Source organism: Eublepharis macularius, chromosome 17 (assembly GCF_028583425.1).
Source record: "Eublepharis macularius isolate TG4126 chromosome 17, MPM_Emac_v1.0, whole genome shotgun sequence".
Lineage (NCBI taxonomy): Eukaryota > Metazoa > Chordata > Lepidosauria > Squamata > Eublepharidae > Eublepharis > Eublepharis macularius.
In genome coordinates, this window is record NC_072806.1 from 5,016,517 (window position 1) to 5,040,644 (window position 24,128).

The 24,128-nt window shown below is 43.7% G+C and overlaps 1 protein-coding gene across 1 annotated transcript in view; it reads left to right on the forward strand.

Annotated features, from left to right (window-relative positions):
* The first annotated feature begins 1,496 nt into the window (after positions 1–1,496).
* NOC2L (NOC2 like nucleolar associated transcriptional repressor) overlaps positions 1,497–24,128 on the forward strand; it is a 71,002-nt gene continuing 48,370 nt past the window's right edge. Inside the window, exons 1-10 of the mRNA XM_055001083.1 lie at positions 1,497–1,556; positions 4,393–4,572; positions 7,208–7,379; positions 9,687–9,803; positions 11,437–11,557; positions 13,703–13,793; positions 16,419–16,497; positions 16,988–17,098; positions 17,623–17,736; positions 18,952–19,140. Of these exons, the coding sequence (XP_054857058.1) occupies positions 1,537–1,556; positions 4,393–4,572; positions 7,208–7,379; positions 9,687–9,803; positions 11,437–11,557; positions 13,703–13,793; positions 16,419–16,497; positions 16,988–17,098; positions 17,623–17,736; positions 18,952–19,140 (1,194 nt within the window). The 5' untranslated portion in view covers positions 1,497–1,536. The remainder of the gene's footprint in view (positions 1,557–4,392; positions 4,573–7,207; positions 7,380–9,686; positions 9,804–11,436; positions 11,558–13,702; positions 13,794–16,418; positions 16,498–16,987; positions 17,099–17,622; positions 17,737–18,951; positions 19,141–24,128) is intronic.

Here is a 24,128-nt window from a genome sequence, read left to right on the forward strand (position 1 = left end):
TATTTATTAATTATACTTTTATAGGGGTCCAGTTGTAGGGCTTCAAGGTAGTTAAAAAGGTCCATATTCCACAGAGGCAACAAAGCAGAAAAATATTGCCCCATCTTGAAAGCAGTAGGTGGCCTGACAGTTATGGTTGCCAACCTCCAAGTGGTGGGTGTACATCTGCGGGAATTGTTACTGATCTCCAGGTGGCCAAGATCAGTTCTCCTAGAGAAAATGGCTTTTTTGAAGGGTGGACTCTATGGCATTGTACCCCACTGAAGCTCCTCCCCCAACCCTACCCGCTTCAGGCTCCACCCCCCAAATCTCCAAGAATTACTCAAGGGGGAACTGTGGCAACCCTAACCTATCTGCAAAACAGTTAAAGTTATTGGAAGAGACGTACAAAAGCACTATCCAGTGTTGCTAGTACACAAGAATACAGAAACTGGCTTGCTTAAAGCTTCATTCCCAATTTATTTTTTATGTTATTTACAGTCTACCTTTCTCACTGAGACTCAAGGAGGATTACACAGTGTTAGTCAGTACAGTCCATTTCAAAGATATTTCAATAAACATGTAATAGTGTGCCTCAATGCAATTTGCAAAGATTTAAAACCAGCAAAAATCCAATACAGACAGAGCCTAAGAAATGCTGAAACAGTATAAGCAACTCAAAGACTGACATATTAAAACAACATAGATGCTACCCAGTAGGGTTGTACTTATAGAAATCTTAGTGGAGTCTGTGGTCTATCGTATTTACAGCAATAGGAGTAGTCTATGCCCCTTCCCTACCCCTTTACTGATGGATCTCTCCACAGTACAGCCCTCCTATCTGAGTAAAGACTTGTCTTAAAGCCACCCACCTTTTTTAGGGTTTTAAGGTTCATATTCTACTGTATTATTGGATTTTAATGTCTGCATTCCTATTTTAATATCATATTTCCTAGTTTAATATTTGCATTTGTATTATTTTAATAATGTTTTCTATAAGTAAAATAAAATGGCAAAATAAACAATCCCCCTCCCCGAAAATCTCCCAAGTCTTTAAAGGGTTCACGACAGACAGAAATCCACCAGGTGCAGCAGGCTCCTGCTCAAAGGAAGGTCCAACGGCCAGCGAGGTACACCTGCTGGAACTTCTACCTAACATACTGCTGTAAAGAACACAGTAAAAGCACCAGGGAAAGATTTTAGCCACTAAAGGTGAGGCACAACACAAATCCTTCCAAAAACTCTAGGGTGCCTCTACTCCACCAGTAGTGCAAAAAACATATTGGTTCGAAGTTAATAGCAAATGCAAGCAAATGCCCCCCCCCCTTACAAGAGAAGCAGAATATCAACTGCAACAACCCCTTAGCAAAAGGCACAAGTCTTATAAATGCACCCTACCGCTCCACTCAGAGCTGGGCTTTATTGTCTCCTCCCAGCCACTGCCTGTGAACCTAAGAATCAACCCGGCCCGGCTTTCCCCGGGTCCGCTGTCGCAACTGCTGCATTCTGGGAGAGGAAGCGCCTGCAAACCACGTTGCCGCAGCTGGAGGAGCAAGCATGGCCGCTGCGAGCAAGAGGTAAGCTGCCTTTTAAAGGCCGGGGCTCCTTTTCCGACACTCGGTGCAAGCTGAGAGTCCGTGCAGAATGCACCCCAAAGCGGTAGCTTCCCGAGTCTGGGGAACCTGCATTAAAACTCCCCACCAAAGGGAGAAGAATGCATTATGTAATCAATCCAGCGTAGTAAAGAGTCCAGTAGCACCTTTAAGACTAACCAACTTTAGTGTAGCATAAGCTTTCCAGAACTACAGCCCTCTTCGTTAGATGATTCTGACAAAGAGAGCTGTAGTTCTCGAAAGCTTATGCTACAATAACGTTGGTCAGTCTTAAAGGTGCTACTGGACTCTTTACTATTTTGCAACTACAGAGTAATACAGCTAACTCCTCTGGATCTAATTCAGCATATGGAACGCTTAGCTGGGAAGAAGTCCCATTGAACTCAATGGAATTTACTTCTGAGTAAACGCTTTTAGGATTGCTGTGCATAATATTGAAGAGGCTATGCAAAAACTGAATTATTCCAGAGGGCTCAGATAGGAGGGCTGTTCTGTAAGGAAGTGCTCTCAAGAGTAAAGGGATAGGGACTTAGCTACTACTAATGTAAACTCGTGTTTATTTACCCTATGGCATTGTTTATGGAAATTTCTTTGATACTGACTGTACTAATCGCACACTGTGTAATCTGCCTTGATTCTCAGTGAGAAAGGTGGACTATAAATGACACAAATAAATAAGTAAATACTGGCTTTGCATTGCTTATGCTCCATTTCTGCATTTCTTCAACTCTTGTGTTTGGACTTCTGCTGGTTTTAAATCTTTGCAAATGTGCTTTTATATATCCTATTTTGTTGTTTATTGAAATGCTTTTGAATTTGACGGTACTGTGTATTTCCCCCTTGAATCTCAGTGAGAAGGGCAGACTCTAAATAGCATAAAGAATAAATGAATAATATTAAAAATGGGCTGTGAATGTTCCTTTAATTGAAAAGTGTAAGGCTTCTGGGTTGAGAGTCTGTCTCAAATTTAAAGTGGAACCGTCCACCCTTCCCTGTAGATGTGTATACTTTGGAGTGCTTAATAATGTTGGGTGATAGTGAAATCCTGAAAAGCAGAGTTACTTTAGTCTAAGCCCATTGAGATCAATGATTTCCATTCATTAATCAATGGTCTTAGACTGGAGTAACTCTGTTTAGGATTTCAGTGACTGTTTCCTAGCAATTTTTACCTTCAACAGCTAACTGTCGTGCAATGATGGTATCGAATAAAGGTTGCATCTTAAGCTGCCTCCCAGTACCTAATAAAATAAAAGTGTTAATACACTCACCCAATAAATTAAAACAAGAAAAGAGTCAGATAAAATCTAGAAGGATTGGAGTCCAACGGCACTAGAGGCCAACAAGATTTTCAGGGTGGAAGCTTTTGAGAGTCAACGTTCCCTTCTTCAGATAGCTGAAGAAGGGAGGTTTGACTCTCAAAAGATTGTACTCTGAAAATCTTTTTGGTCTCTAAAGTGCCGCTGGACTCAGATCCTGCTGTTCTACTGCAGACGAACATGGCTATCTACATGATAAAATCTAGTAAAATAGCAGAAACATGCTGGGGACTTTAGAGAATATAAAGGTTTTATTCTGGAACAAAAATAAAAATATTGTAGGGAAGTAAAATAAGTACAGTCGCTGCACATCACCCATTAAAGTTAAGAGCACCCAAGGATTCAATTTTTTTAAAAGTATATTTTTGGTTGGGTTTTTAATGCTGATAATAGATGTATACCACCTCAGGCATAAATGGGATCTAATGCTTAAAGAGTATGCAGAATGCATCCTTAAACAAATGGAATATAATTAAATAAATGAGTTCTAAATGTCTTTTAGTTTAGTGTGCATGTGTGTAAAATTAGTTTCGGGTTCTTTCTTCTCCCCCACTCTTCATTTTGGTGATCCCCCCTCATGTCAACATTTATTTAACTGGAAATCCAGTGGGGAAAAATAAATTTCTGCTTAACTTTGTATATGCGATTATTTTGGAAAACTTGTAGAAGGTTCTGTGGGCTCATTTTGGGGATGATATCTATACTTAAAATGATAAGAGAGTTCTAACAATCAGGTTTTTATATATGGGCCTGAGGGTAGAGTATCCTTGGAGGTGGAAGCATTCAAGCTGGAACCTCATTAGATGACCTTAACTGATGGACTTTGTCTGTTAATAATATTGAACTTTGGGTTTGTTAGGGAGAGGTCACGGACATTAATATCCAGAAACTTGAAATATTTATTCAGCTGGGAAGAGAGCTTGAAACTAAGAAATTGGATGCAGGAAATCTGAAAATGATTTTTTAAAAGGCAGGTCATAGGTCCAGAGGAGTTAGCTGTGTTAGTCTGTAGTTGCAAAATAGTAAAGAGTCCAGTAGCACCTTTACGACTAACCAACTTTATTGTAGCATAAGCTTTCGAGAGCCACAGCTCTCTTTGTCAGATGCATCTGATGAAGAGAGCTGTGGCTCTCGAAAGCTTATGCTACAGTAAAGTTGGTTACACTGCAATCCTATGGACAGTTACTCCAATCTAAGGCCATTGACTTCAATGGGCTTAGACTGGAATAACTCTGCATAGGCTTGCACTGTCAGTCTTAAATGTGCTACTGGACTCTTTACTATTTTAGGAAGGTGTTGATAGAAGATAATGTATGAAACTTTGAAACTCCTGAATTGCACTGTAAACATGTTAACTCTTGTTGTTGACTGTTTTGGACCATCTTGCTTATTTTCACCCATTTTCTTTCCGGCTGTCCTGTCAGCAGCTCCCTAAATCTGTCTTGTTTGTGTCTCTCCTTCATCTCATGCCTTGCTGGAACCAGAAAACTGGCTGAGCTGAGCGTTGACGAATTCCTTACCTCTGGATTTGATTCGGAATTGGACGGGGATTCAGGAGGCAATGCTCTGGATTCTGGGGAAGAGGAGACCGGAAGGAAGCCAAGTCCGAACGGAAAAGCAAGCGGCAAAAAGAAAGCCGTGTTGAAGACTAAATCTGCAGACAAGTAAGAGAAGGACGGTCGCTAGGGATTGTGACGAATTGCTTAGCTGAGTGGTTTTCAAACTTTGTTCTGGATCACTCTGGGGACACCTCTAAAACTTATCAGGGGCTGCTGAAGGAGATCCATGATTATAGACAAACTTTGCTCAGACACAGTTTTAAAACCCACTATTAATCGCGTTAATTTAATTTTAATTTATTAGATTTCTTGCCCACCCTCCCCGTGAGCGGGCAAGAAATCTAAACATTATATATTGGTGTGATAAATTAAAACCACAACACACAATAAATGATAAAATACACAATTTCATAGTTCCGGTACAAAAGTTAAAACCACAGTCTAAGATGCAGCGTGTGATGGTTCATCATAATACATCCCACACACCAGTATAATGGGGGTAGGGCAGGCAGGTCACCAGAATGTAAAACAAGGTACAGCGGAGAGGCCAACCAGGCAGTTCTCCCTTACCTCAACCACCACAGTAGGCCTGGCGGAACATCTCCGTTTTACAGGCATGGCGGAACTGTAACGAGTCCTACAGGGATCTAGTCTCGACAGAGAGAGAATTCCACCCGGCTCTAGCTGAGGCTAGGTGAGCTTCCTTGGGGCCAGGGGTCACCTGACGGTGTTTGTCGGCAGAATGAAGTGCCCTCTGGGGAACATATGACAAGAGGTGGTCCCACAGGTATGTTGGTCCAAGACCATTAAATGTCCTAGTCGGTACCTTAAACTTGACCCGGAACTTGACTGGGAGCCAGTGCAGCTGACACAAAAAAAGGTTGAATATGCATCCTAACTGGAGTCTCGGTAAGGATACCTGCCACTGTATTCTGGACCAGCTGTAACTTTCGAATCCGTCTCAGGGGCAGACCTGCGTAGAGCGAGTTACAGTAATCTAACCTGGAGATGACCGTTGTTTGGATTACTGTAGCTAGGTCGCCAGTTGAGAGGTAGGGAACAAGCTGCCTGATCTGACGAAGAGAGAAGAATGCAGACCTGGCATCTGGCGTGACCTGAGCCTTCATTGAAAGAGAGGCATCCAGGATCACGCCCATGTTGTTGAGCATTCTACTCCAGTTCCATTCCTGCCCACTTTCTTGGAAACATGGGGCAGGTGCTGCATTGGGGAACAATACTCAGAAGAGCCACAAGTGGCATGCCGTGGAACTTCTGGGCAAGCATCACTGCTATGGAAAGTTGGGTAACTGACTCACAGCCTTGTTTGTCCCCTTTCGCCCGTACTGTGAAGCCCAGCACACTTGGCCTGCACCTGGAATCAACTAGTCATGAACTTTAGAACATGAACATTCATGAAAATGTCTAATACTGGGTGAAACCCTTGATCTGTGAAGGTCAGGATCATCTACTGTGACTGGCAGCAGCTCTCCAGAATCTCAGCCAGAGAGCTTTGACATCACTTCCTATAGGATCCTTTTAACTGGAGCCTTTCTCACTGAGTATCACTGAGTATCTCACTGAGCCTTTCTCTACATGAGTCATCTTACACGGGGATGCTCAAGTGTAGGGTGATGCAATGTTAGCTGGGAAGCTTTGTTTAAAAAGACAGAGCTGGTGGAGATCGCTCCTCAGAGGGTTTGTTAATTTCATCTTCGCTTCCGGGAAAGCTCTGTCAATTAGAGATGGGCACAAACCGAAATATGAACCAAAATTCGTGACGAACCAGGCCAGTTCGTGGTTCATGAACCAGCAGTTCATCAGATCCCATTTCTTACGAACCGCCACAAACTTTAGGCTGGTTCGTTTGTTTTGTTTTTCAGTTCATCACTACAGACAGCTTGGCGCCCATCAATCAGTTTCCTAGGCAACGGGGGATGGATTTCCTGCAGACCTTCTGCTGACCCGGAAGTGGTGATTTGCTGGTTTGGAAGTGACATTTTCACGAACCAAAACGAACCGATTCGTGAACTGGGGCAGGTCCATGAAAATTTGTGGTTCGTAAAACATGATGAACCACGAACCGCATGGTTTAGTTTTTTTCTGGTTCGTGCCCATCTCTACTGTCAGTTAACAAGCCCTCTGAAGAGTGACTTCCACCGGCTCTGTCTTTTTAAACTACGCCTCCCAGCTAACATTGGGTCTCATTACACTTGAGCATCCCTATGTAAGATAGAGAGACTCTGAGATCCAAGGCAGATTACACAGTCAAAGTGAAAACACAATAGAGTCAACAGCATGAACATTCATTGAGCAAGTACACTAATGAACAACGGTTAGGACATTCAGGGAAACAGATACAATTTTAAATAAATATAAAGCCGAGCACAGAGATGAAATCTATCTGAAACAAAGCACAACTAATTTCCATGGCATGTTTGGCAGCATGGACACTTCCTGGTAGGCCCATATCAACATCAAGCTTATGCCCGGAAAATTTTGTCAGTTTCTAGGGTGCTGCTGGATTCAAATCCTGCTGTCTACTGCAGACCAACACGGCTGCCTACCTGAAAAGACGTTCTACCCCTGAGCCAGGGTCCATTCCCAACCCTCTGCAGTGCACAGGGTTACTCTGACTGTTGCACAGAGCTTCTTTAGCAGTCAAAGAAAGAGTTCTATGAAGACAGAATGTAAGAAAACAATTCATTCTCCGATAGATTAAAAAAAAGCCCTCCTTTTCCAGGAAACCAAAGAAGGGTAAAGCGTCAGAACACAAAGACCAGCTTTCCCGGCTAAAGGAACGAGATCCAGAATTCTACAAGTTCTTGGAAGAAAATGACCAAAAGCTACTGAATTTTGATGACTCTGACAGTTCTGAGGAGGAAGGATTCCACACGTTACCTGAGAAACTGGAGGTACTGTAACCGGGCGTTTTTAAGGCGTTCCTTATTTGTGACAGCAAAATGATCTTAATAGGAACTAGTCTTTTGGCTCTGGGAAAGGACAGGGTGTTCACTGGGCTTGGATTCAGCTCTGGTTGCCACCAGCAACACACTGGCTTTTGTTTTACCCCTGCAACGTTTTCCTTCACAGAACTGCAAGCCCCAAAGTTGCTTAGTTAGGAAGGCACCTGATGGCAGCATTTCGGGAATGCTAACTAAGGTCACTTTGCCTCCCTACCTTTTGCCTCCTGCCGGAGTGTCTAATGCTCCTGCCCTCATTCCGAGAGAGATGAAGGCAGGGGAGGGTGGATATATTTTCTCTCTGAAAACCTTGTTTAGTTATTTTCCTGTAGAGGGCTGCAGAAAACTCTTTCTTAAAATGTTTTCCTTTTTTGGAATGAGTCAAGTGCTTTTTAAGATGAGGTTTTAGTCAAAATGCCTAGGACAAAGTTTATTATGTGGGAAATTAGGTAGGTAGTTTATTTGTTATTACGAAGTTTATTTTGTTGTTATGTAGGTTTATTATGTAGTTTATTATCTGTGTATGCTCCATCCATATACAACATTTTCAAGAATATATTTAATATTTTTGTATTTCTTTAGGGAATATATATGCTGCTTTTCAGCAGTCCTGCTCGGATAGCTTAACAGTGAAATCATAAAAAGAGTTACTCCAATCTAAGCTCTTAGACTGGAGTAACTCTTCTTAAGATTGCACTGTAAATGTCTTTTGGACCAGTGACTTGTTATTGTCCACAGTTAACATGCTATAACATGTGTGCTGACAGTAGACAGTTGAAAAATTCAGCATTTTCCCATGTTGTAAAGTTTAACTCAATATCCAGACATATTGCTAGCCCTCTTTATTTATTTACATTTTTTGTAGTCTGTCTTTCTCATTGACACTCAAGTGTATGTTTTGGTTGTATGCGGGTGTTTCTGTCCAAATTATACACTGTTTGTTTCCAATAGAATACGTTTTCTGTGTTCAACTTCCATTTTTTTCTTACTTTTTAGATGACAAAACCTAAGATACATGTCCTAAATTAAGGACATGTTGTTTTATTTTTTATTTTTTTTCTTGGATGGCAAAAAACTCAGATACAGAGGGTACTGCATTTTGCAGTGGTATACTCTCTCGTCTTGGTATATTCACAATTTTATGCAGCAAAGAAGGCATTTATGATTTTAAATTTCATAGATATGCCAAATAGGACCATTTTATATGGTAAGTTTTAAATGATGCATTTCATGTTGCTAAGTAGTAAAGTTAAGGTGGATAAAATGCTTAAATTTTCTCTAAACTTGCAGTTTTTTCCCCCACGGCTGCCGTGGGTCCAAAATGAATGGAAATCTTAAGTCTCTCTGAGTTGTTCCCCAGTGATTTTTAAAACTTACTTTAAATTTTTCAAAATATAACATTGATGTAACTAATAAACATAATGATATAAACAAGTATAAACGAGTGCCCAAAACAGTGTGTACAAAGCTATAGCAATAACATATATATACATATGTACAACCAGTTGGGAAATGGCCAATACCTTTAGGCTGTCTGGGATCGATTTTAAATGTTTGCTTTGACTTTCCATGACATCTAGAAAAGTCCACCATTTTTCATAGAAGTCGGACTAGAAGTTCTGCTTTTCAGTGGTTGAGATGCGGTCTGTAATCTTTTCCATAATGAGAAATTCCCATAATTCAACCATGGTTCCCCAGTGATTTTTAACGCTGCATAGCCAAGTTGTTCTAGGTGTGATTTTGAGGCTGTTAGTCTGTTCTTGTTGGAAAGTTATGCAGTCACTGGGGCGTTGGGCAGAGTAGGTATGAGGCACCTTTCGCCTTGTGGGAAGCTGAACAATGGCGGCATTCACTGTGAACATAGAAATCAGCGTATTGTCGAAGGCTTTCACGGCCGGAGAACGATGGTTGTTGTGGGTTTTCCGGGCTGTATTGCCGTGGTCTTGGCATTGTAGTTCCTGACGTTTCGCCAGCAGCTGTGGCTGGCATCTTCAGAGGTGTAGCACCAAAAGACAGAGAGTGACACTGAGAGATCTCTGTCTTTTGGTGCTACACCAGCGCTCAACTAAATGTCTGTATATTTACTAGGAATGAGCGAAGTGGGAGCATGCTACCCACGAGTGGTGGTCTCTTTTGCAAGCCACTTCCAGCTCTTTGAAAGCTGCTGTCTTTCACTAGCTTTAAAGGGGATGCCCTTACAATGCTTCTTGGTGTCTGCTTACTGAATAAATACATTTTATTTTTTTTAAAAAACGGTAGGAAGCAAGCGATGATGATGATGATGATGAAGAAGAAGAGGGAACTGCCAGGCGGAAGAAAGTTGACTTCATCACCGTCAATTTGAAAATGGTAGAAAATTGGAAAAGTTCTGCAAAGGTATGAGATGGAGGGTTTTTTGTCGATTTAAAAACTTTTACTCTGGAAAGCAGTGTTGATTCTTCCCTCCTGTGTATGAGAATTCTTGTAGCTGATGCAGGTTTTCCTGCAAGAGAGATTCCCCCTAAAACATAACGTGGGTTGTAGCTAAAGTTGTAGCAACAGTAAACCTAGTTAAATAAGCCCCTTTGAAACCCCATCCAAGCTGGTGTTCACTTGTACGCGCACACCTTGTGCTCCATCCAGTTGTACCCTGTGTTTTTGCTGCTGTAACGGACATATGGAAGTCTTAAACTAGAAGTCAAGGATGGGTGGACAGGATATGGTATGTTGGTTAGAGATTGGGCACGAACCAAAATTCGTGATGAACCAGGCCGGTTCATGGTTCGTGAACCAGTGGTTCGTCAGATCCCATTTCTGATGAACCACCATGAACTTTAGTCTGGTTTGTTTGGTTCATTTTTCAGTTCATCACTGCAGACAGCCTGGAACCGATCAATCAGTTTCCTAGGCAACAGGGGGTGGACTTCCTGCAGACCTTTTGCTGACAGAAGTGACATTTTCATGAACCAAAACTAACTGATTCGTGAACCGGGGCAGGTTCGTGAAAGTTCGTGGTTTGTTAAACGTGACGAACCACAAACAGCATGGTTCGTTTTTTTTCTGGTTCGTGCCCATCTCGCATGCTGGTCTTTCCACTGCTCTATTGGAGATGCTTGGCAGGTCTGATAAGTTTGTGTAGTAACAATTGTTTTTTGTAATTTATACTGTATTCACCTATTAGTAAATTGAGGAGTTGCATACCTGGGGACCGTTCTGCACGGCAAGAAAAGTTTAGATTGAAAATTTTTGGGACCTCTAGAGGAGGTTTGATTTAGATGTAACATCAAAGCATGATTTGGCATTGCATGAACACACCTGATGCTCACATGCCCCTTTCTCCCCCCACCCCCCTGTACCTTCCCACACTTCTGGTTGTCACCGAATTGTAGTTTGCCACGGTGAGGGCCACGGTGAAGTACACAATAAGGAAAAAACACCGTGTCTAATCACTGTATAATAGAAATAAACTTCTATTGAATTTGTAAATCAATTATATTATTATTTCAGAGTATTTCCAAGAATACCACATTACACAAAACTACAGTTTGCTGCAACACCCCACAGTATAACCAAAATACTGTAGCACCATTAGTCATGTACCATTCCTGACTGAGAAAACACGAACACTTTTTTTGTTGAATGGCCAGCAACCATGTTCCGATAAATAAACTGTAGAGTTGGAAGTCCTTCTCTGAACTGCAACTTCTTATGTTATTGTAAACAACTCGGTTCCAGAATACAACTTTTAATTATAGCTTGACTAGAATCTGACTGGCTCCAAGCCACAGTTTGATGTGACCTCTTCTTAGTGAGAGAAACAACAGTAACGCTTTAGGGAAGCTGGTAGTCTTTGGTAGTTTGTAGGAAATCAAAAACGGGCATATCATATGATCATTTTAACTACCATAGGATGTAGCTTATCATAACTGCTCTTGGGTTTTTCATTCCTCTATTGGTTATAAATATGTTTAGCTTTTTATTAATGGGAAAACAGTGTTGTCATTCTTGCTTTGTTTTTCCCCCTTTCCAGAAGAAGTTATCACCCAGGCTTTTCCATGATATCATCCAGGGTTTCAAAGCCTGTGTGGTGACAGCCAAGGGGGACGCCGGAGGATCAGAACCTGGCAAGTTCAAAGTCACCGATAGTGCAGGTGAGAGGGCAAGAACCGCTTCTCTGGGCACAGATATTTTCCAGGAACTTTAACTCAGTACCAATCTACACATGCAGTAGAATCATGTCTTACATGAGAGCAAATTTGGTGTAGTGGTTAAGGGCGGCAGGACTCTAATCTGGAGAGCCAGGTTTGATTCTGCCGTCCTCCACCTGAAGCCAGCTGGGTGACCTTGGGTCAGCTGCAGCTCTCCAGAGCTCTCTCAGCCCCACCCACCTCACAGGGTGATTGTTGAGGGGATAACAATAACATACTTTGTAAACCACTCTGAGTGGGTGTTAAGTTTATATATAAATCAGATGTTATTGTTATTACTATCAGATTTTCTGTGCTGCAGCATTCAGAGCATACACAAAAAGTTAACATTTCAGCACCTAGAAAATTAGCTCACCTGGGAGGATGAGGCTTGAGAATGCTGCTAGTTTTCTGTTTTTCCCTGTTTTTGTTTTAATTTTAATGGTCTGTTCGAGGAAAAAAACACCACATGATTGTACTGAATTTGTAGCTCAGCTGTGTAGCATTGGTAGCATATTTCACTTTGGTACTATTAACATGTCTACGTCGAGGTGATGGAGGGGGGTCAACTACTGCTGCTTCTCTTCTGCTTTGCCCATAATAATTGAGGGACTGTTGGATTTTCAAGACTTTTTTGGGATGTATGCAGTAAAGAACCGGGAAGGGCCATGTCTCAGTGGGTCAGCACCTTCATTAGCAGTGCAGTCCTGAGGCCCGCTTTCCGTTGGCGCCAACTCGCTTGCATACCTGTGGTGCTGCTTCTCCCCTCCCTAAGGACTTGTGCAGGAGAGGTATGCCAGTCGCCAAGCTTAGCAAGGCGCAGTGAGGCCGCAGCAGAGAGTGCATGCCCCGCCATTCCCCAGACAACCCTGCCAGCGCCTACCAATGGCTGCGCCACCCCCATGACAGGCCTGCGAGTGGCAAGCAAAGGCACAGCCAATGCACAGGTCACAATCCTTGCTGCCCTTCGACAACACCCCCCCCCCCTTGCCAAAGAGCAGGTGGCCGGGGGGATACTGGACCACAGTATCCAGTATCAGTCTTGAGACCCCAGAGAGATCAGCTGTTGGCCAGAGCAGTTTGTGTTGTGCTAGGTGGACCAGCGAAATAGCTGCTTTGTACGTTCCCATGAAACCGAGCAGAGCGCTGTGTGTGACAGTTGCAGTGATACGCCAGGCTATACAGAAGCCATTCCAGCAGAGGGGGCCCAAGTAGCACTGATAATTGCTTAGATTTTGCACTCGATACTTACTTACCCAACTGTTTTTCAAGGCTTCCCATGCACATGCGTGTTTCAATATTTGAGAGGCCAAGAGTGGTGCAGATCATATAATAGTTACATCAGATTAAACGGCTGATGCATTCATTTGGACAATTAGGCATTTTGCATTATGATTTTCAAAGGATAGGCCGGGGGGGGGGGAGTGCTCAGGTACTCAGTACTTTCTCAGACATATTTTATTTGAATTTGGAAGTGCTTCCAGTTGAGAAATCCTATAAGCTACTGTAGCATAGCGGTTAAGTAGTTGGGCTGCAAAGCAACACTCTGCTGGTTCGACTGCCGCTGCTGACACAGACTCTGCAGGTAGCCTTGGGTAAGCCATTCCTTTCAGCCCCAGCTATATTGTGGGGACAATAATAACACTGACTGTGAGTATGGCGCTAATCTGTTCAGAAGAGTGGTATATAAGCACATGATGATTATTACTATTATATTATTACTATTACTATGACCCTGTTGTGCACAGGTTCCTATTTATTTACTCCTGTCCCAACATCAAACTCCTTGTATTTTGCACCTCCTTTCCTCCCACCCTGCTTAGTCGAAGTCCTCTTTCTTCACTTCCTCACCCAGACTTGGTTCAAGAAGTGTTAGGCCATGAGATCTAGAAACTTTTATTTCTTTAAAATTTAACCTGAGATTCCACCCACCCCTCCCCTGGAAGTGGGAATTCTTTAACTGATAACAAATTCGTTGCCAGTGAGGAACATAGACAAACTTGATCTATAATTGATATGGGCTTCTCTGGGAAAGAAGATTGCTTCTAGTTTCCAAGGTAACCAGGTAGCGCCAAGACATTCCTCTACTCTGTTGTCTCTGCCGTTTAGTGTTCAACACCCTCGTCTCCTTCTGTGTACGTGACCTCTTCGGCTTGCTACACAAGTTGCTTCAAGTGAAAGCTGGCAGAAAGCGATCCAAGTAAGTTTGTTCTTTTTAAATATTCCTAGCCTGAACAAAAAAACCTCGTTATTTACTAATCTGGGACTAAAATCCCCAGCATACGTCGTAGAAATGGGGTAGGAGTGCTTGCGGGGGATTGCATTCAATACGCCATTAGCTGCCGAAATAGATAAATAACCAAACCTTTATTAAGTATTTTCATTAGTCAGTAAAGGAGTAAAAGAGTAGCAAAGACCATCAGGGAGGAAAACATATGAAAATTAAGATTAAAATTAAAATAATTTTGTTTTCCCATTCAGTGCAATTGCAAGACTGAAATTATCCCAGTGCCATCGGGGTATATGCTAAAATTTACAAAGCATTTCAGAGAGGAGGGACATGAAAACACTCTTTTGAGGACAATTAGCTTCATTAAGGTTGAGGAATAGCGGAGAAATGATTTGTCAATTTTTCTTTCAAATTCTTTCGGTCAATCTGAAACCCACTTTTCTTAATTTAATGTTTTGTTTCAGTTTATAAGCTTTTAGGTTTTGTGCATGAAAAGCTTGTGTTCTGCACCTCAGCTGTGGGCCCTTCCCCTTAATATAATATTATGCTATATTACCCTATTTATTTACTTGTTTTCTTCATTTATAGTCTGCCTTTCTTCCCCCCATGGGGACCTAAAGTGGTTTATCTTGTTCTCCTTTTCTCTATTTTATCCTCACAATAACCTGAAAGGTAGGTTAGACCAAGAGTGTGAGTGGCCCCAGGTTACCCAGCAAGCAGAGTTCCCATGGCAGGGTGGGGATTCGAACCTGGGTTTCTGACACTCTAACTACTACACCATTGGCCCATCTAACAACATACTGTGACTGGCAGGAGTTCTCCAAGGCATACTGCCAATCTCAACTCCAGGGAGATGCTGGGAACTGAACCTGGGCATTTTAAGCAGGTGCTAAACCACAGAGCTATGGCTACCCCAAGTGCTGTAGCTCTGATAAGTTTGTATGATATCTTCATGAGCCGGGGAAGGAGCAGAAATATTTGTGCAAGAGAAAGTTTTACAAAGTACAAAGAAAGGTCTTTTTAAAAAAGTATTTCTGTTCTTGAGTGTGTTGGCTAGCCCACTAACACTGTAGTATCAGTCCCGGCTCCTGATGTGCAAAAAAACCAAGAGTTTTTCAAAGTTGACCCGGTCAGCATTGAACTTGCAGGTCAAACGGGGAACGAAAGTAAACAGCTGAGTTAGCAAGGGTACAATTAATCCCTTGTTTCTCGTCACAGGCGTTGGCCGAGTTGCATTCTTCGGTGCTGCCATCCGATCCTGCTGGGATGATGGAGGGTGATGGGAGGCGGGGGAAATTTTCTGCCTTGTAGAGTTTTGCTCGTGATCTTGGCTCCCAGCCTTTAGTCTGTGATCTTGGCAGGAGTCCTGAGCTAAATGTGGCCAGGATGGGTTAGACGTTGGAAAAGAGTCCTCCAAGATGGGTGAAATAACTAGTTAAGTTCAACTCAAGAACTGTCCCTCGATTCAAGGAATCTTATTTGATAAGATCGCATGAGGTTGAATCGGTTAAATTTGCATTTGAGTGGAACCAGAGTTCTAAATGTGAAAGAAGCATTCTTGCTTTGCTTTTTGATGAATGTGCGTTTGTGATGGCAAGATGCTTCTCCGAAGAGGCATTCCTTGCTGTGTGAGATAGGAAGAGGCATTCCTTTTCCAAGAAGGCACCCTCATACCTATGGGTTTATAAATACTTGCATTAATAATAGTTAACACTTTAAAAAGTTAGCATTTAAAAAAAATAATCTGGGGCATGTTTTTAATTGATAAAAAGGTTTTTAATAAGTTAGTACCATTGATTTTATCAACCGCCCGCCCCGATAAAACTAGAGCAGTTAACTTCCAATGGGCAGGCTGTGCTCCTTTATCTCAGTTCCCAGTCTCAGAAATGGGAACAAACAAGCCTATGTCTTGTTGTGAAACCATAGACTTGGATCCTATGACATCCTTCCCCTTGTGTTTCTCTCTGGACTCTGCAAAAGCTTTCTCCACTGTGGCGTTAGCTTCCTTTGCTGCTAGCATCAATAAAAGCCCCTTGAAAACATGGATCTTAAGTTGTTGTTGTTTATAGTCTGCCTTTCTCACTGAGATCCAAGGCGGATTCTACCAGGCAAGTGAAAATACAATATAATATTGAACATGCAGAAGTGCTACCAGCAGAGGAAGTGAGCACTGCCATGTAGGAAAGCCATGGCTGGAAAAAAACACCGGGGAAAAGATGTCATAGGTTCCAAGCCATTATACAATTTTTTTTACGTTTATATATTATTATTTGCATTGAGTAGGGAAAGGCAAGGAAATATACAGAAATCCACTGAGAGTTGTATTAAACCACAATCTGGTTTATGAAATTTCATCCACATTTTTGCACTTTATACAGTCATGAGAGCTGGATGCTTTTTTCCCCCCAGCCACAAAACGGAAAGCTGCCGTTCTCTGTGTGCCGATTTCTGTACCGTCTGGCACCATTATGAACTTCTGTATATTACTGCGTGCAATAACCATTGCAACTTTATCTGCATTTACTGAGGTTCTGCCCCTGAATAAGGTATTGGACTACCTAGCCCAATAACCAGCTTTCTTTCTTTGTTCTGCAGGATGGTTGTTCCTTCTTCCAGCCCACTCTGGGGTAAGGTCCGCCTAGACATCAAAACACACCTTGGATGCACCATCCAGGTAAAATATTCTGCTAATGGACCAGTGGTCTACTGATGGACCAACGTCGACTGATGGACCAGCAGTCTATTGATGGACCAGTGGTCTACTGATGGTCTTCTTATGGGCCAGCAGTCTACTGATGATCTACTGATGGACCAGTGGCCTACTAATGGACCAGCAGTCTACTGATGGTCTTCTGATGGACCAGCAGTCTACTGATGGTCTTCTGATGGACCAGTGGTCTACTGATGGTCTACTTACGGACCAGCGGTCTACTGATGGTCTACCGATGGACCAGTGGTCTACTGATGGTCTTCTGATGGACCAGCGGTCTGCTGATGGTCTACCGATGGACCAGTGGTCTACTGATGGTCTACTGATGGACCAGGGGTCAGTTTCTAGTGCACCAAATTCTGTTAGTTGAGAATATGAACCCTTTTAAGGCAATGTTTACACATTGAGGTCTGACCCAAGTATTTATGCCACCACTGTTTTCTGTCCTTTGCAGCTCTTATCTTGCTTAACGGAAGCCTCTGTGGGTGCTGCAGTTCTTCAGCACATCAACTCCATTGTGCCTTATTACTTGGCTTTTCCAAAACAGTGTCGGATGTTGCTCAAGGTATGTTAAAACAGCCGGTGTGTAGTTCTGGGGAATTTAACAGTGGCCAACCTTTAGCTCAGTAAATGCACATTAAGTTACTAACCCACAGTTTCGATTTTCTTACTAGATCACCTGACCCAGGGTTAGGTGCCTGGCTTGGGTAGGGTGTTCTCCAAGGACTTTAAAAAAAAATCCCAATGAGAAAATGGAAATGTTGGCAGAAAAAGCTCAGGCGAACTAGTTGTTTTTTGGAAATTGTCTGTCTCTAGACCTGTTGAAGTCCATCTTGTTCAGTGGACCTTTTAATGATATTAATCCTTTTTGCGTATGTTTTTAAAATTGATTTAGGCTTTAAAAAAAATATTTGGCAATTCCAATGATGATTTAAATGGTGAGATTGGGGGGGGGGCTGTTTGTTTGCTTCATCAGCTGTTCAGTTGAAATAGAAACTCCTTATGTAAATAAATACAAGTTGTAGAGTCTGACGGAAGCCCTGAAAGAGATGGGCCTGCTGTTACTATTTTTCACCATTTCCTCCCTAGCAAGCCACCCATCTCTGGAGCACTGGCGAGGAAACCGTAAGGGTTCTGGCTTTCCTGGTGCTGAACAAAATTTGCCGGCACAAGAAGGACGTCTACTTGAACCCAGTGCTTAAGGTAAGATGAGAGTGGCAAGACCAGTTCCACCAAACTCTGCATCCTTTACTCTGATCGGCAATGACTCTCCCAAGTTCTCAAATGTCTTTCCCAGCCCTGTTACTCATATTTTTTAAATGGAAAATATTGGGGATTGAACCTGAGACTTTGTGTATGAAAATCACATGTTCTGCCACTGAGCCACAGCCCTTCTATCTGCCTTTTGGTAAGGGTAAAAGGAAACTCAAAACTTTTTATCAGTTCTGTGTACAAAAATACAGAAAAATCTAAATTCCTCGTGCTAACATAAGTCAGGATTCTGCTCCTAGAATAAAACATGCAGCTATAAGTTCCTCTGCCTATCTAGTGCTTGTTTTGCATAATTAATTCTGTTTTAAAAATACAGATTTTGTTAAGGATTGAGGGGGGTTTTGTGTAAGAGATGACATAACATTCAAATAAGCGAACCCTTTATTAATAGTGAAGGAAGCTCAACTAGGGTTTAATGTGATGTCTGCATTGACAAGTTGATTGACCAGCAAACTGGAATCAGAAGCTGTGGTTTGAAGTGGGTTTTGAACCTATAATTCACACTATGATTTGTGTGTCTTTGTGTGCGTCAAAACTGAGTGACAGCAGTTAGGGCTGCCACTCCACTTACAGACGCTGTTGCATTTTGCAGATGAGAGCAAACTTAACAAAGCTGAGTACAATGAGGCTGAAAAATAAAAACAAGGAACTCTAAACTGTGGTTTGTCCTTTTGAAAAAACTGTGCTCTGAATTCTCAGCTCAAGGCGGTGCAAACCAGTTTTTGAATGATGTCTGGTACAGATCACACATGGAGGAACAAGCACTGTGCTCCCTCCATCTCCTCCTCCTCGCTGCCTGCAGCTGGAGAATTTAAATGCTTCTGCAGCAAACCTTAACTTGATATTTCATCTGAATCACAAACTATAGTTTGTCTCTCTTCCCTCCATGCCAGGGTTCCAAAGTGTGGCTTACTCCTGATTTGGAGGCGAGAAAATAAACCGTTGTTTGTGATTTGCGTATAAAGTCAAACTGTGGTTTGATATGGAAATGTTTAATCTTATAGCCATGTATGAGGGGCTGGGATATTACAAGAGCATGAGAAGCTTCCAGAGTTGTTCCCATAGAAAAGTGCAAGAGTCCAGTAGCACCTATAAGACTAACAAAATAACATGTTTTTCCCTTTGGTTTTTTTCCCCACCCTTCAGCAAATGTACATTTCCTACGTGAAGAACTCCAGGTTCACCTCCCCCAGCGCTCTTCCCATGATCAACTTCATGCAGCGGACTCTGACGGAGATGTACGCCTTGGACACGTGCATCTCTTACCAGCATGCCTTCATCTACATCCGCCAGCTCGCCATTCACCTTCGCACGGCCATGACGGTGAAGAAGAAGGTGCGTTTTGAGTACAGATTTTTTAAAAAAATGTTTATTAACAATATAACATCATACAAACATTTAAACAAAAAATAGAATATACATTATAGAATTTAACCTTAACAAAGTATTAACATTAACGGTTCTAATATAGTTAATCGTAAGTGCGTTCATACAATAGGATTTTATCCTATATTATATATTATATATTATATTTAATATATATAAAATAGGGTTTTATCCTATATTATGTATTATGTATTATATATTATATATTGTATAATATCCTATATTATATATTATATTAGTATATATTACTAATAAAAGGATTAACTTGTAATTTCAAACAACTTTTTTAAATAACTAAAATAATCACTAGGAACTTGCTAAATAGACAGTACACTTTTTTTCTTCTTTCCTCCTCTCCTCTTCCTCCGTTTTTGCTGCTTATTAATTTAAATAGACATACGATAAACGCTTAGGAGGGTGCAAATCATTAATTGTTAAGTATTCAAAAAATGGGTACCATTTAACTGCAGAGTCGGGCACATTCGGATAGATGCCTGATAGATGTTGTGGAGTACAGTTTTGTGTGCGCTGGCGGCCAGGATACTGTGGCGTGTCTGCCGTGGATTCTCTTCACCCTATGCAAGATCGAGGGACACATCCTAGGGCTTTCTCTGCTTGATCGCGTGACCAGACCTTGTTTTATGTTTTACCGCTCATGTTGCTGGGTTTTCTCACCTTATTTTCCAACTGCATCTCTCCCTGCCCCAACAGGGCCAGTTGGGTCCGTCTAGCTATCCATCTCTCATTTATGTTCTTTCTTCTTTCATGTTATCCTCAAAACAAACCTGTGAGTGAGTATGACTGGCCCAATATCAACTAGTGACCTGCTTGACTGCGTTGAAATCTGACCCTCATGCTTCCCGATCCTAGTTCAACCCTTTAACTTCCGCACTATGCTAGCTTTCATTTCACTTATGCATCTTCCCACTTCATTTACTTCCATGGAGATAGCTCTAGATGGGTAGCTGCGTTAGTAGCAGTAGAAAAGAGCAAGAGTCCAGTTGCACCTGTAAAACTAACAAAATTTGTGGTAGGGTATGAGCTTTCATGAGTCACAGCTCACTTCTTCAGATAGCGTATCTGAAGAAGTGAGCTGTGACTCACGAAAGCTCATACCCTACCATAAATTTTGTTAGTCTTATAGGAGCTACTGGACTCTTGCTCTTTTTTCTACTACTTCATACGCTTGATGAAATAGGCTGTGTCCCACTAAAGCTTATGCTACAAGCTGTTCTGTTGCACAGATACTGTTGTTTGCCAGGGCAGCTAAATGGAACCTCCATGGTCAGAGGCAGTGAATGCCGGACAAACAATGTGGAGGTGTGTGAGTTTCCAGGTGGAATGTTGTAAGGGATGCTTCGTCTCTCTTCCTGCTTGTAGTGGAAAAGAGCAAGAGTCCAGTAGCACCTACAAGACTAACAAAATTGGTGGTAGGATAGGAGTTTTTGTGAGCCACAGCTCACTTCTGCAGATACAGCCAGAATGTAAGTCCATCTGTCCTTACATCTTGCAGAGTGGAGTGATTGCAGAAGCTGAATAACATTAGCCAATGAATGACAAAGGCAGGCGTGATTGACTAGGGTGGGGTATGTAGACGGGTGGTGGGTCTGGAGAAATTAGCATTGGTAATGAGACAGGAAGCCTAGGTCTCGATTCAGTCCCAGTGGATGGATTGTCTTGAGCTTCGTTATCAGTTGCAATTCAGCGGTCTCTCTTTCAGATCTCCCTTTGAAATTCCTCTGCAGGAGAACTTCGTGCTTGTACTATCATAGACAGGGCCTATAACAGATAGCAAGAGCCCCAGTGTGCTACACCTAAAATGTTTTTCTTCAGACGTGGTATTGCTAGCAGGAGGAAGCTAGACTTGGGTATTGTAGAGATCCCAAGATGCTCAGAGAAGTGTTACTATTTTTTTCCTTGTCTGTCTGGGTCTGTAGTGGGGCGGGGGCTGCGGGGGGGGATACAACTTGCACAACAGCCGGCCTTATCTCCATTTTCTTCTCCGGCTCCCTTTTACTGATATTATTAGCAAGAGGCTATCAGTTGGAAAGAAGATTAGGGAGTCTCCCCGCTTTTCTGTCTCCTTTTTTCCGCCTGTCCCATTTTTATCAGATTCAGTCTGCTCCTCCCCATACCATCGCTATGGTTTTTTGGAGGAGACTGTATTGCCAAATTAGGTCTCTTGCAGTCTGATCTGAATTAATCCAAGACAAATTGCTAATCCCCTCCTTTATTGGTGTTTAAAGAAAACAAATCTGACACAGATTAAGGGGGTTGGTTATGCCCCTCCATGCTTACTGAGGTTGGTTTCCACTCCCCTGCCCTTAAAGATGCTCAGACGTTGCCCATAAGCCGAGGGGAGATAATCGAAGTCTAGGGCCTTAATTGGATCAGTTTGGCTTTTCGTACCTTCAGCTGCGAGCCAGACAGTGCCCAAATCCAGTTAACGCCACAGTAGGAGAGAAGGGTTGGAGTAAACTGGTTGTAGATTAGATTATATTGGCCCTGACTAACACAAATCCGCAAACATGACAATACATCGGCTAGCTTACGATGAGATGGCGGCAAGAAGTCGGTCAGCAATTGGGTGAGAAGGGAGAAGAAACGTAATTGTTAACGCTTATTATTTACACAGCATTGTTGCAAGTGTTCAAATTACCACGTGCATAATGCTTTTCTTAAGAAATGCGCAAATCTGTACCGTATCACAGTTCAGTGTAAAAGGAAGGTGGCCGTGCACATGACGTGATAGCACCCTGCCAATTATCATTCCAAATTCAGTGTCTTCCAGTTGTGGAAGTATACTTTGTCAGGGCTTGCCGCAGCTGCTGCTGGGCGTGGCACTGGGCGGTCTGCTCCTGACGTCACAGGGGGGCCAGGGACTCTGCAGGGCCCTGCTCTGTGGAAGGAGGGGCGGTATACCTCACCCAGACTCCCTCTCAGTCCACTCGCTGGCCTGCTTAACCTGGCCTGCTTACCCTCTGTGTCCTCCATCTCCTCCTTCCAGAACTCTCCTCCAAGCCTCCACCCTTGCATCCTACTGCTCTCACTCCACATCATCACTCCTCACTCACACCCACCACCGCAGAGCTCTTCCCAGCCACCCTTTATAGGGTTTCCTTTCTCCACCCCGCCCTCCTTCCAGGCTTGTTTCCTCTCCTGACTGGGCCCAGCTGTGCATTCCTCCAGGTGTTTCCCTCCAACCACTAATCCCTCCTGGGCCCTTTTGCCATGCTGGCAGGGTGGGGTTGAGTGCGAGCCATCCCCAGCTGAGGGCTCCTTGGCCTTGCTCACGAGGAGCTGCCCCAGCCAGCCCTTGTGCTATTGAGCTTGCCTGGCCTTGCTCACGAGGAGCTGCCCCGGCCAGCCTCTGTGCTATTGGGCTTGCCTGGCCTTGCTCCCGAGGAGCTGCCCCAGCCAGCCTCTGAGCTACTGAGCTTGCCTGGCCCTGCTCACGAGGAGCTGCCCCAGCCAGCCCTTGTGCTATTGAGCTTGCCTGGCCTTGCTCACGAGGAGCTGCCCCAGCCAGCCTCTGTGCTATTGGGCTTGCCTGGCCCTGCTCACGAGGAGCTGCCTTAGCCAGCTTCTGCGCTGCCTGCTCAGCAATGCTGGGCGGGGTTACCCATCTCCTCCCCCAGAATGCCTGTGGCAGCCCCCCCTGGAGAGGCTTGGCTTCTAGCAACTCCTGAGCCAGGCTGCTGTCTTCTAGCCATGGTGTGGCTCTGGGCTGCAGCGGCGGCGTCCTCTCCCTGCCAGGTAAGGGCTCTGCTTGGGTTGCTGCTGCTGCTGCTGGACCCACCTTCTCCCTGCTGTGTCCCTTTCCCTCCGGCCTGCTTAGCCCCCTCTCTTCCCCCTGGAGGGTGGGGCTGGCTGGTTTCTCCTTGCCCCCTCCACCCCTCTGAGGTACTGGCCTTTTGCCCCTTCCCCATGGAGTAGGTAGGTTCTGGCCCTGGTTGCCGGCTTGGGGGGTGGAGTTGCTGCCACCCTTTTGTCCCCTGCTGTTCCCTCTTGTCAAGTCTGGGGGCTGGGGCTCAGACCCCGGACATACTTCACCCATGCTGTGGTGGTGAGACCCCCGTGGCGCAGAGTGGTAAGCTGCAGTACTGCAGCCCAAGCTCTGCTCATGACTTGAGTTCGATCCTGGAGGAAGCCGGGTTCTGGTAGCCGGCTCAAGGTTGATTCAGCCTTCCATCTGTCCAAGGTTGGTAAAATGAGTACCCAGTTTCCTGGGGGTAAAGTGTAGATGACTGGGAAAGGCAATGGCAAACCACCCTGTAAAAAAATCTACCAAAAAAAACATCGCATTGACGTCCCCCCATGGGTCAGTAACGACTCGGTGCTTGCACAGGGGAACTACCTTTACCTTTATGGTGGTACTCTAGCCATTCCTGAACTGTCAGACCCTCCCTTTTCAAAAGTGTCACACGGAAGGATGGGTGCAAAGTACCAGAGAGTACCACTGCTTCCCGTTCAAGACCTGTGTGGATTGGACTGCACGCACACACATGCATTTGTGCACCATCATTGAAACACATTGGATTGGGGTGGAAGGCTTCACCCGGGGTTCACAGAGCACGTGTTTCACACACTGGATGTCTCTGTTTTGATTCCTGGTATCTCTAACTCTGTGATCTCAGGCAGCGGGTGATGGGGTACTGCTGCCAGTCGATCAGTTATCCACACGTTCCTTTGGCATGACGCCGTCTGAGGACCGTTCCCCCATGTGGCACTGGCCCCATGTTCCAGGCAAGTGGTCACGGCCGTTGCCTGATGGGGCTTGTTTCTGACAGGTGGTTCCCATCTTGTAACATCCGCCATTGGTGGGACTCCAGGAGGAGTGAGCTGCAGACCACATGCGAGGGATAGAAGTAAAGGGCCTGAAAAACCACGTGGATGCCGCCATGGTTATAGTGACATAAGAGTTTTATATTATTGTA